This window comes from Schistocerca nitens, chromosome 10 (assembly GCF_023898315.1).
Source record: "Schistocerca nitens isolate TAMUIC-IGC-003100 chromosome 10, iqSchNite1.1, whole genome shotgun sequence".
In the NCBI taxonomy this organism is placed as follows: domain Eukaryota; kingdom Metazoa; phylum Arthropoda; class Insecta; order Orthoptera; family Acrididae; genus Schistocerca; species Schistocerca nitens.
Genome location: NC_064623.1, coordinates 52,651,607 through 52,665,819, shown reverse-complemented (window position 1 = coordinate 52,665,819; position 14,213 = coordinate 52,651,607). Strand labels below are relative to the sequence as shown.

General features: G+C 39.3%; 1 protein-coding gene across 2 annotated transcripts in view; it reads left to right on the top strand.

Moving 5' to 3' along the window:
• Positions 1-12,768, top strand: part of LOC126209779 (tubulin-specific chaperone cofactor E-like protein) — an 81,307-nt gene extending 68,539 nt beyond the window's left edge. For both annotated transcript variants that reach the window (XM_049938909.1, XM_049938910.1), the window contains exons 8-9: positions 4,882-5,078; positions 11,923-12,768. In XM_049938909.1, the coding sequence (XP_049794866.1) occupies positions 4,882-5,078; positions 11,923-11,977 (252 nt within the window). In that variant the 3' untranslated portion in view covers positions 11,978-12,768. The remainder of the gene's footprint in view (positions 1-4,881; positions 5,079-11,922) is intronic.
• Positions 12,769-14,213: the final 1,445 nt, after the last annotated feature.

Sequence of the window (14,213 nt, the reverse complement as noted above, 5' to 3'; positions counted from 1 at the left end):
GTGTATCTCATCAAAAGTATCCATATACCTATCCAGAGTCAGTGGTCATTAATATGGGGTGTGTCCAACTTTTATTTTTATGACAGCTTGAATTCTGCTGAAGATACTTTCAGTGAGGTGTCTGAATGTCTGTGGAGGAATGGCAGCCCATTCTTCCTCAAAAGCCAAAACTAGAGAAAGCAGTGTTGTTGGACACTTGGGTCTGGAATAAAGTCAATGGTCTAACTCAACCCAAAGGTGTTCCATTGGGTTCAGGTTAGACTCTAGGCAGATCTGTCCATTTCAGGAATATTACTGTCCACAAACCATTTCCTCACACATGGTGCTGTATGACTGGGTGCGTTGTTGTACTAATACAGTCTCCAAACTGTTCCATTGCTGTGTGCAGTGCACGAGCTGTAAAATGTGTTTGTATCCTGCTTGTAGCATTTTCTTAAGCGCAATAGGGGGCTGTAACCGAACAGAGCAGCCGGCCACTGTGGCCGAGCAGTTCTAGGCGCTTCGGTCCGGAACCGCACTGCTGCTATGGTTGGAGGTTCAAATCCTGCCTCGGGCATGGATGTGTGTGATGTCCTTAGGTTACTTAGGTTTAAGTAGTTCTAAGTCTAGAGGACTGATGACCTCAGATGTTAAGACCCATAGTGCTTAGAGCCACTTGAACCAAACAGAGCCAGACAACCCCGTGCTGTAAAATGACCTACTCCATACTTCACTTTCAGCTGTATGCACGGTGGCACGTAACATTCTCCACGCACTCGACAAATGCAAAGCCTTCTGACAGACTGCCACATGGTATAACATGGTACATCACTCCAAATCATTTGTGTCCAATAATACACTGTCCAGTTGCATTGCTCTGTACTCCACCTCAATTGTTGCTTCCTACTGACTAAAGAAATGTGGCTTACGAGGAACTGTTCCACTGTTGTACCCGACTCTTTTTAACTCCCTACACACAATCACTGTCCAAACTGGAATGTCAGTAGTGCTTTAGAACTCGAGTGTGATTCTTTCTGTGGATTTTCTGTGATTTTTTTTTTTTTAAAGCACCCTCTGCGATGCTCGACGGTTCCTGTCTGGCAATACGAGGTGTCTGCGTAGTCTTGTTATAGCTGTGATTGCACCTTCGTATTTCCACTTCACAATCACATCACCAACATTCAACCTGTGCAGCTTCAAAAGGGTTGAAATGTCCCGGATGGATATGCTACACAGGTGACAACCAGTGGCTAGGCCACGTTTGAAGTCACTGACTTCTCCAGGCTGACTCATTCTGCTGGGTACTGCTGCTCTGCTGACATCACAATACTCCCCACCTCCTTTTATACAGGCTCGTCATATCTAGTGGACAGTTGTGTGTTACAACGGGATTTCTGTATACTTTTGAACAGATACACTATGTGATCAAAAGTATCTGGACACCTGGCTGAAAATGACTTAAAAGTTTGTGGTGCCCTCCATTGGTAACGCTGGAATTCAATATGGTCTTGGCCCACAGCTTCCACTCTCGCTTGGATACGTTCAATCAGGTGCTGGAAGATTTCTCGCAGAATGGCAGCCCGTTCTTCAGAGTGCTGCACTGAGGAAAGGTGTCGATGTCAGTCGGTGAGGCTTGTTACGAAGTCAGGGTTCCAAAACATCCCAAAGGTGTCCCGTAGGATTCAGGTCAGTCTCTGTGCAGGCCAGTCCATTTCAGGGATGTTATTGTCGTGTAACCACTCTGCCACAGGCCCTGCATTATGAACAGGTCCTACATCATTTTGAAAAATGCATTCGCCATCCCAGAATTGCTCTTCAGCAGTGGGAAGCAAGGAGGTGCTTAAAACATCAATGTAGGCCAGTGCTGTGTTAGTGTCACACACAACAACAAGGAGTGCAAACCCCCCTCCATGAAAAACACGACCACACCGTTACACCACCACCTCCAAATTTTACTATTGGCACTACACACGCTGGCAGGTGACGTTCACTGGGCATTCGCCATACCCACACCCTGCCATCAAATCGCCACATTTTTTACCATGATTCCTCACTCCACACAACATTTTCCCACTGTTCAGTCGTCCAATGTTTACACTTCTTACACTAAGCGAGACATCGCGTGGCATTTACTGGCATGATATGTGTCTTATGAGCAGCCACTTGACCATGAAATCCAAGTTTTCTCACCTCCTGCGTAATTGTCATAGTACTTGCAGTGGATAGTGATGCACTTTGGCATTCCTTTGTGAGGATTTGGATAGATGTCTGTCTGTTACACATTGCGACCTCTGCAACGTCTCTGACAGTGAACAGATGAGGTTGGCCTGTGTGCTTTTGTGCTGTACACATCCCTTCATGTTTCCACTTCACTATCACACTAGAAACAGCAGACGTAGGGACGTTTGGGAGTGTGGAAATCTCGCATACATACGTATGACACTAGTGACACCCAATCACCTGACCACATTCGAAGCCTGTGAGTTCTGCGGAGTGCCCCATTCTGCTCTCTCACAATGTCTAATATCTACTATACCCCCGCCGGCGAAACATTGCACTTGACAGTTCGCATTTTGTCTAGTTAGGTTGGCTATACTGTAATAGCGATGTTGCAACAGCAGCCTCTATACACACAGCAGACACTACAGTTTCCCGTCCCGTCTCGTAAATGCAAGCGATTGAGCAATTACAGTGTATATAAAAACTCGTTTTTAGTTGTACTACAATGACAGGAAGTAAACAACCGTATAATAATGCATGTAAAAGCACAACGATGCGCACCCTTTCGATAACGGAGCAAAGAAATACAAAAAACAAGCATCTGACGACTGGTACTTTAAAATCAATAATGTACGTAGTTTACAAAATAAATAATAACCGAGATTGCAATAAATAACCAATATTAGCAATTTTTCACTCACCAATTGACAGCGATAATGGCGCAATTCCATCCAGCTCGCCATCGTCACTGTTGTCCGATTCATCGCCAAAACCGTCTTCATCATCATCATCAGCAAGACAAATAATTAATTGTTCATGGCCACTTATAATACCTTCTATTGTCTGTGCTGCTCGTATAAGCTTCTCGACGTGCTCTACTTCACGCAACAGCGTTTCCACCTCTGTTATTGTAAAGGACTTGTTGTTCCTTACATACATTTTTACATCACTCCATATTAACTCAATAGGGTTGAAATGGCAGTGATATGGTGGCAGCCTTATTACAGTATGACCCTGCTCCTTGGCAATTTCGTCTACTACATATGTAGGTGTCGTAGGCTTATTTTCTTTAACAAGAGAATATAACAGAACCTTTGTCATACTCATATCCGCTGCAATATTTCGAGCCTGTAACCACTGCACCATAACTTCTTTCCGATCATTTGTGGTTGGGGCTTTGTTCTGTATCACCGAATGATATGGAGCATTGTCCATTACAATTGTTGTAGGGACAGGAAATTGTTTTAAAAGGTTCCTGAACCACTCAACAAATCGTGTGTGATCCATATCTTCATGGTAATCACCAGTCTTTTTTTATCTAAAACCTAAAAGAGCGTCAGGAACAAAACCACTGGAGGAGCCTGCATGGACCACAATTAATCTAGCTCCTATTCCCGTCGGCTGATGGCCGCTACTGCTGGGTGTGTTATCCGTCCAACATTTACTGACAGCTTCCCCGGCATTAACCCACGTTTCGTCTAGCCAAATTATGGAATGAATGTCTCTGCCCACAATTTTGTGCAAGAAAATGCTACGAGCGGTAACAATATGTGCCCTCTCTAACAGTACTTTGCGTCCGTCTAGCGTTTTGTAACGCAAACCCATATTTTTTAGCACAATTTTTAGTGATGTTTTACCACCCCTGAAGAGTTCACTTTCTTTTAAAGAGATTAATAACTTAGCTACAGTCGGATACTCTTTTCTGCTGTAGTAAGCATAAACATGCCTACGAATTGCATCAGTCTGGAAAGAATCTGAATCTGTGATAGGACTAGGCCGCCTTTTCTTCTTTCCCGGAGTTGATAAAAATGTATTATTTGATCCAGACAGCTCGGAATCATTACGGCTCACTTCAGTATCTTCCAAGTTTTGTAGTAATACTCCCTTACTTACTACGGTTCTTGCACTAATACCAAGAGTTTTTGACGTACGTTCAACTACTTTGTCGGCAGGAATTGATGGCTGTCCATGAATGCTTACGTAGTTTTTTCTCCTGCTCGTAAAACTGACGAGTTCTGCGTAGCAACTCCAGTGCCTAGCTGTTTAGCGGCACCCCTCGACGCAAAGGATTGTCACTAGGTGAACGAAGTCTTTTCGGTGGCATTTTCCAAGTATGTACACTCAACGTAACAAAAGTCACAACGATATAGCACACAGCACAACGAAAACACGCGGTAAACAACATACAATTCACGTTGTATACACATTCACCAAACAAAGCCGGCAACGCGGGAACTTTGACGTCACAGCACGTGAGTAACAGCAGTGCTCACTGCGCTGTGATTGGCTGGCGCCCTACGCTGAACGCCTAGCGCCTATCGTTCTTCACTTGTTACGCTGCCAACTTCATACGCAAACGTCAAGTGCAATGTTTCAGCGGCCTGGGTATAAGGTTGCTGCTATGCAGTACCTGGCTATATGTAGCAGCACACTGCATCTAATATGAAAAACATATGCTTTGGGAGTGTCTGGATACTTTTGATCACATAGTGTAGTGTAACACTACGATAAGAGTAAGGGCTGCTCTGAATTGAAGAGGTTGGCACAGGAGAGGAAGTAGTTGCAAACTGTGTCAAACCAGTTGGAGGACCCTAGTTTATTCCAGAATTCTGATTAGCTGGGAATTGGCCACCGTCTTCTCTCGGATTGCATCTGAAAGAGAACTTTTGCAACTGTTGACAGGTGCGAGTGACCCACGGCGAGAGCAGCGAGGTGCGCAGCATGCTGGTCACCCAGACGGTGTGCGAGCTCAAGCAAAAGCTCACCTCCTTCTGCGGGCTGACGCCAGGCCGCATGCGGCTCTTCTACATCGACCAAGACATTGGCACCCCTGAGGAGATGATCTACCCCAATAAGCGGTTATACTCCTACAATATCAGGTAAGCACTGGGTGGACCTCACTGTACGAACAACTCTGACATTAGAGGTATTTCACTTGGGCGGGCCATGTCTCAACTCTACTGACAAATGCTAAATCGGGGACCTTGTGGATCCGTCCTCTTTGATTATAGATGTCAACTTTCGAAAGCAGAAGAATGTAATTCTCAAAAAACCTCAAGAAAATAATCTTTGAAGATAAAATCGAACAACGGAAACTCCATTCGATAAAATTTTTCTGGGTTTGTGACCGCATTGTCAATATATATAAAACTACCGACGTTTCGGTCCCTGTTCCAAGCGACCTACTTCAGAGTGTTTTGTTTACTCCTGAATGAGAAAACTTTGTTTCTTATATACCTGCAGACATGGCTGTTATCTAATTCTGATAGGTTGTTTAGGATGAAGGGTAGGGATGTTAGAAGTCTTTAAACAGAGAAGACAGGTACCGACTTCTGACAGTGTGGCTGCCAGCAAAAACAGTGCTACGTGACAATAACTCGTGTGAAGCAATACATACAGGCACGTGGGAGACCGCAGCAGCCACAGGTACGTAGAGTACTGGTGCGCCTCGGCCAGTGCTAGGAAGCAGGAAAACGACTCGTATCACAGCTGCTGCCCGGTTTTCCATTCACCGATTTCCACCAATCGTGAGCAGTAATGCAAACACAAATCAGTCGGGTTTCCACCAATGAAAAGAAATAATATAAACACCAATAAAGACTTCTAACATCCCTTTCCCTCATCCTTAACAGCCTATCAGAATTAGGTAACAGCCATGTCTGCAGTATACAAGAAACAAAGTTTTCGCATTCAGTAGTAAACAAAAACACTCTGAAGGAGGTTGCTTGCAACAGGGACTGAAACATTGGTAGATTTATATGTATTGACAATGTGGTCACAAACCCAGAAAAATTTTATTTTAATGTGACAATGGCTGCGGAAGCCTACATATATATTTAATGGAAACTCCAGGTAGGAATATTGACAATGTAGGAAAAAGACAGATTTCTACTTACCTTAAGGGGCTCCAGAACGCCCTATACTTGCAATGTTAAAATAACGCTTATAAATTACATCTTTCCTCACAAAGTATTTGAGGTAGGAAGTTGAACTTTTTACAGATTATTTATTGGAATATGGGCTACAACTTAACACAGGGATTTTACAAAATTTTAGTTCAGTTATTAAAGATGATTTTTTTTCAATTGTAATGAAAATTCACAACATTTTTTTGCAATTTTTTATTTATATATTAAAAAATATACAGTTTTTTGGGAAAAGGCTGTGTTAAATTATGCAGAAGGTACTGTGTAACATTTACTGAAAGTTTGAAACAAATATGTTTGGAAGATCCTTAGAAGACATGTAATTAGTATGAGAAAATAAAAGTTTTGGGAATCGAGCGACAAAGATTGGATTAACTTTTTAGTGCATTCCAGGTCCATAGGATGGATTATCTTCATCCTCTGCAAACTCCTCCTGCAGCTTCCTCTTGTTCCTCCTCCTGTTTACTTTTGCTTGTACTTCTAGACTCTTTACAGCCCTGTCTGCAGCCTGAAGGCGTTCCTTGTCTAAAGCAAGCATCGCTCGTACCATGTTAGAACCTATCTTCATTCCCATATTTCTAAATACCTTGCACCTTACAATGTTGCCATCATTGAAAGTCGCAACAGCATCATACACACCAAAGTGAAGTGTTTCTATTCCAACAAATACAGTCTTGGGGATTCTCGACCATATAACACTATTTACACTTTCATTGGGGTTTTGAGTTTTTCCGTGAATACACTTTTTCAACAGTTCAGGTGCTGCTAAGTCTTAGAAAATAGGTTTTATCACCTCCATTATTGCATGAGGCAGACTATGCTTATGAGTGTACACTTCACCAGTTAGCAATCCTTTGTTATATTTACACCACTGTCTTCTTCTTTGGGACACAAGCTATGTTGGGGATTTTCATCGTCTTTATTGTTTACAGTAATAACACATACCTTTGGCTTTCCAACATTTCTCCTTTTCTTAAAAGCTTCAGAGGATTTCTAATAACTTTACTTTTACTCATTATTATACTTCAACAAAACAGAGACCCAAGAAACAGAATTAATTACGAATATTTTCGAGATAACGACAGAGTAAATAAACATGAAACAATCGACAATCACACCAGCGATATATATTGAACCATCACAGGTTAGCCACAACACATACTTTATCTCACATCACTAAAATGTACCTGATGAACACGGACGTTAATAACACCACCATTTGACAGCAGTTTAACAGCGCCACAGTGGGTCACGCCCATGTAGAACACATTTCAAAAAAAATTTAAAAATAGTTGTAGTCTTCGGAATTGAATAAATTATATATCTATTAAAAGGTAATAGTCTGCAGATTCAGAAAACGCAAAAAAGTAAAAATTGAACTTCCCATGATTTTGAGCCTTTCCGGAGTCCCTTAAAGAAGGCATGTTAAGTTGCAAACAGGCACAATCGAAAGACATTTTTGGGTTATTAATGTGTTTGCCAGTACATGGATGCATAGCATAATATGACTGTAATCATAAAATTGTTAGTTTGAATCTCACAATAGTATACTTTTGCACTTTTATGTTAAAGTCCGTATTTACTAACAAACAAAAATGTTATGTCATGGATATAGAATTATAATTTTTTAGCAAAAATGAAATCTTTGCATTTTCACTGTTTACATGTGAATGCAAGCATTCACAATAAATGTAATGTTGGCATACAAATGCAAAACATCAAATAGAAAATAAAATACTTTTTTAATTTCTAGAGATAGAAATAAATATTTGTGTGCGTGTGTGCCTGTGCGTGCGTGTGCGTGTGTGCGCGCCCGTGCGCGTGTGCGCACGCACGTGTGAGGTATAAATAAAAATAGCTGATGATTAAAGTGTGTCACTTTTTTCCAATTACTTAATGGTTGTTGAATGTCACCTAACCAGAAAATAAAATATCAACACTGTAGGAAAAGATAAATTGCTACTTACTGTAAAAATAACATGATAAGGTGCAGACAGGCACAATTAAGACACTTACATGCAAGCTTTCAGCCACAGCCTACATCGGAAAAGAGGAACACACACACCATTCATTCACACAAGCAAGCACACCTCACGCACACAGACTGCCATTGTCATTGTGGCCCGAGCTGCTGGAGATCAGTCATATGTGTGTGAGGTGCTCTTGCTTGTGTGGATAAATGGTGCACGTTTCTCTTTTTCCGACAAAGGCTGTTGCTGAAAGCTTATGTGTAAGGGTCTTTTAATTGTGCCTGTCTGCAACTTAAACATGTTATCTTTACAGTACACAGCACTCTCTTTGCCTACATTGTTGATATTCCTATCTGGAGTTGCCATTGTTCAAAAGGAATTTTGCATGTCCACATTAAATTTTAATTTATTTTCATAAACCAGTAATTAAAAATAAAAATATAGTAAATATGTTATATTACTATTAAGAAATTATAATTCAGTATTTGTTGATTAAGATTTCTATTCGTTAATAAATACAAAATTTAAATAAGAGTTTGCTACTAGTGAAATTTGAACAGGGAACTTGAAATTACAAATCTATGATATTATGCACTGAGCTAGCAATGAATAGATTTATAAGCTAGAAATGTTTTCTACTTAACAGCACTCTGAAATCTTCTTGTCTTTAGAGGTTATATTTTCAACATTTTCTGAGAACTGCATTGTATTGCTTTAGGAAACTGATGTCCAGACATTGACCGTCAATCCTGTGAGTACGAAGAAAATCAGACAGGGCAAAGCAGTTTCTAATGTGCCTTTCTAAGAGTTGTTGCTAATTATTTATTTATTTATTTATTTCCGGCACATCTTTGATTCAATTCAGTCAGTCAACAATTTTGGTCTTTTACAGCCATCCTCATACCTTTTCAGATTAGGTACAATGTACTGTGTCTGCTTTTCCACAGTTAAAATTCTAATGTTGAGACAATCGTACTTTGCGACAAAGCTGAGACGTCACAGTGTAACTAAAGCTCATGCTAAACCCATCTTCTTCAGTGGACTGAGTCGTGTCAAGTGTAGTATCAATTCTGGTATTCAAAATTCTAGTGAAAATGTTGTACGTCGTGCTTTCCTAAGTATTAGGATTATTTTGGGTTTATTCTAATTTCTTGGCAGTGTTCCAGTGTGTAAATAACCTGAAAATATTTTAGCTAAATGCTTCATAGATTCAGCTGAGAGCTCATCACTACCTGAGGCAGTTCCTTTTTCCATCTTGTCTGTAGCATGTTTTACTTCTGAGGGGAGTATTTCTGGGATTTTGCAGATGCACCCAATTCTTCTAAGATTAAGGTATCATCATTGACTTTGCTGTACAGGTTACTATAACAATTTCTGTTATAGTTGAGTATTTCTGCATTTTTTGTAATTCAGCCTTGATTTTTGTGTCGAATGCTATTAGTTGTCTCTTTCAAATTGTAAGCTTTTGCTTGACCGTCTTTAAACTAGATTTATTTTCAAAACTGGCTTTCAGCATATCTTTTTCATAATTGTGTCTTTCTTCATGCTGTTTTTTCTCAGAGCCTCCCACAGTTTTGTGTATTTTCCCTTATCTTTGTTTCTCCTTTCATTTTTCATCTCTTGTCCATCAACCTTACCATTTTATTTGTCAGCTTATTTGGTTGGTTTTGAGATCTACATAAACCTCCCACTGTTTCAGCTGTTATGATTAGTACCTTTGTTACTGCTTCTGCTTCCCTTTCTTTTAATTTTCCCATAATTCTTTCTTGAAATTCCTTTTTCCATTCTTTGAGTTTTTTGACATATTTTCTTTCTCACTCATTCTGCAAATTGACCAATCTCTCACCTGTCATTTCTGCCATTTATTCCATATTTGCCAATAACTGAATTACGTTCCTTGTATGTTCCAACTTTGGAATTTAAGTCACCAATTATGAATTTATGTAAACAATGCCTTGCTTTTTCACGGGTTTCTGTCAGGCATCCATAGAAGGACTCTTGTCTCTTCATCAGAATGACTGTAAGTAGCTGCATATGCTTGAACTATTTGGATTTTATACCTTTCTGATGTCTTTAGGACCAAACGTATGAAAATTGCAGTGTGTTCACACATTGTGCTTCAGATCTATGCGTGCTTATTTGCATGTATTCTCAGAAAAAAAGTAATAAAAATTTCACTTGTAATATAGGCAAAGTAAATGCTCCTACTTGTCGGTGTGAAAAATACAAATGTAATTGCTGTTTTGATTTTTATTAGCTATAAGCAAACTTAGAGTAAAGTTATTGAGATACTTTCTTCATTGATAAGAGTACCGAGCTGATTTTAAAATGACAAAAAAACTTTCTCTCTTCTAGCATATTCATTTTCTTCTATTTCTTTGCATGGTGAAGGATTTGGAGCTTATCATTAATGTTCTTGGATGTATGTTTGTTGTTTGAGATGCTTTGTGAATGCACTTTTGTTATTCCATATGTTCATCCAGTGCTATTTTGAGTGCAGCTGGTGACAGTATATCACTCTGTTTGACACTAGTCATGATTTCACACTCTTCCAACAATTTCTGTTAACAGTACTCTTGTAATGCAGTCTAGTCCTCCATTCTTCTAGGTTTTTCCAGGAGTCTGTCTGCAAGTGGAGTTATAGGCCTTCTGTGGAGTCCTCAAAGGCTAATATCATTTGTTAATATCTTACAGAACTGTGTTCCAGCAATTCTTTGAGGATAAAAATCTATTCTATAACCTTCTCTTCCTTTCCTAAAGCCCACTTGATGGTTTGCAAGAGTACTTTCTATCTGTTCTTCTACTCCCTTCAAGAAGAGATACGCCAGGATCTTGTAGCTGACTTCTAGTAGTGATATTCCTCTGTAATTGTTTGCACCCCAATTATTTATAGGGACACATGTGTGAGTGAAAATATCGTAGCAGAGTAAACCAGTCAAGTTCATTAAAAGTTCTTTACTGTAATCAATGACCAGTTTTGGCATTAATGCTTAAGCCATTTTCTAGTGGAATCTGAAAGCACCATTGTAAATGAATAATTATTTGTGTAACAATAGTATAAAAGTTTCAATGTGAAAAAACTTTATGCATGTGCAGAATAATTGCAGAAAAATGTAGCTTACCTTGTGCCTGGGTTAAACAAAGTCAGGTAGATTTAAAAGTGACGTGCCCAATAATATTGTAGAAAAAAAATGGACATTCCTTGGTTATAGAAATAGTGTAGTTTGAAATATTATAAATTTTAAATTACAAGATTTATCAGTGAGAAGATAAAGGTAGCTGTTGTTCAGGTTTAATTAAATTTTAAAGTTGTTGGTCTGGATGTACCGACCACTGCAAGCGTAATGTTGCATCGTCTAGTGTGAGAGGGAGAAAGTTAGAACACAGGAAACTGTAGAGACTGCTGGAATTTCATGGTTGCAACATGGATTGCATACAATATAAGGTCATGTTCACTAACAACTAAATGCAGTCGTAAAATGTCTATTGCCTTTAAGCGAAGCTGTAAGTATGGAGTGGCATACATCCAGAAAACTGATGTTTTGTAGCGTGCACTGCTCCTGGATTCCTGTAATGGGAATTACTTAAATATTCGTTATATCATTATGTTCACCCATTGCTGGCATTTATAATGTCAGTTTCAGATCTCACTACAAAATGGCTTCAATATAAAATCTAATATTGTTCACAGAGTAAAATAAAGATTTTTTTTAGCCACTGGAGTTTATTATTCATCAATTCATTACACAGTTGCAGAAGAGCAGCACTCTCAAAACAATGGAGAAACTAGAAATATGACAGTGTGCAATTCTTTGCTTTTTTTCCAGGTCAGGGGATGAGATACTCATTGATGCCAAACTGCAGATGCAGCTCAGCAAATAGGGCTATGAAGCAACTCGCACCTCTTCCGGCGATCTTCCAGTCTCCCAGGAGGTCACGCTCCGGGGCTCACATGGTCCGTGTTCAGAGCTCCCGTGCTGTCCCTCGGGCATCGGCTTGTTCGCGTTTGATTGTTTATATTCTGTGAGCATATAATGAATGGCTGCGGGTACTGAAAGGTTACAATACTAGGTTACTTAACAGGGTGCAGGTCACCGATGTAAACTACAGTGGAGACCCAGCCTGCAGGCACATACATAAACATGTAGCATTGCTTTGGTATCACTCTGTCCTCTGTGGGCTGTGCAGCACTTTTGCTTCAGTACGCTGTCAGCATTTTGTTACCTCCTGAAAAATATGATCTCAGACAGGAATCCAGTCATACAGTATGTGAAAAAGTGAGAATTAATGGACACTATTAGTTCTTTGGCACCGCCAGAGGCAACAGTAGAGCCTTTTCCTGTGTTCGCATGTACGAGATAAGTCTAACCAAAGTAATGGATATATGAGCAAAGATGGAAATCACTTGTACAACTTGAGCTTTGTTCTTAGTTCCCTGAGTGGATGACAAAGTGTAGCTACATTGAACATCATCTCCTGTATCAGGATTGGTTTAGTTTGGCCCACTCAGGACATTTTACATAATGTAACAAAGCTTTGATAGACGTTTTGGAAAAATACAGTGTCTCCAACAGTAGACGCATAGTTTGCCACAATCATACTGTGGGTGTTTCCATTTACAGAGGATGTTCTTGTAGAAATGACCAACTATTTGGAAGATGACAGAATAGGAATTTGAAGCTAAAAAGTTTATATAGACATATGTTCTATTCAGAATGGTTACAGATTTATTTTTATTTATTTATACCTGTAGGTGCAATTGAAGACTTGAAATTAAAAAAAGCCTCTAAGGGCTGTAATCTTGAATTTGAGGAAAATGAATTTTAAGTATCCTCACTAATGTTCGTTTAATTGCAGTATCAATGTGTTTTATATGAAAGTTAAGCATAGTATGGATCTAGTTTCAAAAAGAAATTACAAACATTATAATGTAATTGTATAAAAAAACTGACAGAATGTGGAAATGCTATGAGGAGCTCTGAGTGCACTAGTTCAATACTCAGCAGAAGGCTAGTAAAGAGGACAAACAACTGAAACAAAAATGTTCTTTGTTCATACACTAAAAGTTCATTCTGCAATACTTTTGTAAAACTGTCTGTGGTTATTATTTGTCAGGTACTATGTCATTTCAGCCAATTTTTTCATTTTTCTTCAGAGATGTGGCTTTGTAACATCCAAAGCAAATAGTTGAATTTTCTTCTTGTGCACTTGTTTACATTTGGTTTCAACTACATGAGGCTTAGGTTTGTCCAGCCATAACCACTGTACTTTGGAAATGTTTAGTTTGTTGTGTTTATACTACAGTCTGCTGCTTTCTTGAACTTTATTAAGTCAGATGCATTCATGTTACTGACCATAAATGGATTTATTTGTCTTGATTACTGTGTTGTGTACTTTACATCTTCTGGAACAATACATTTAGTACCTATTTTTCTTTTCCCCTAAGAAGTGACATGATACTTAAACTTGTGGTTTATTTCTTCACAAACACTGATTATGACTAGGTACATCCAGAGAAAGAGAACATGCAGCAATTTCATTAGCACCAGACCCTATCAAACCCTCGTGCCACAGAGTCATGTATATATCATCGTTATCAGTAATTTGCACACCAGAGTTTGTTCATGAGGTAAAACATTTGACTATGTGTCAAAGATGGAACAAACAGCTCTTGTTGCAAATCAATGGATCTTGTACAAATTACACTACTAGGTTTCTCAGATTTGTTCTGTTTCATCGTAGTCCTAGCATTTTTGGCCGTGTGTTGATGTAACTTCAGATAAGCTGTCAGTTCTTTTCCTCGTGAGGGTTAATGAGAATCTGTGCATGTAACTGGTGACACTTGCCACACGTGTCTGAACAAGGATGATGAAAAAGGAGGTTAGGGAAATGTTTCCTAAAAGTATCATAACAAAACTTTTATGTGACATGTGAATCATGGTTGACGTTCTTGAAGGCATTCAACATTTGATGTACAGTGAGATCAGGGCATAGATATTCCTTTTCAGTGTTGCATCTGCTGTAGTGGCTTTGCTCTCGTGGAAAAGATTGTATATTCTGTAACAGTTGATATTCTGTTTCGACACAGAATTTTGTGTTGCTTCTTATTGCCCCTTGT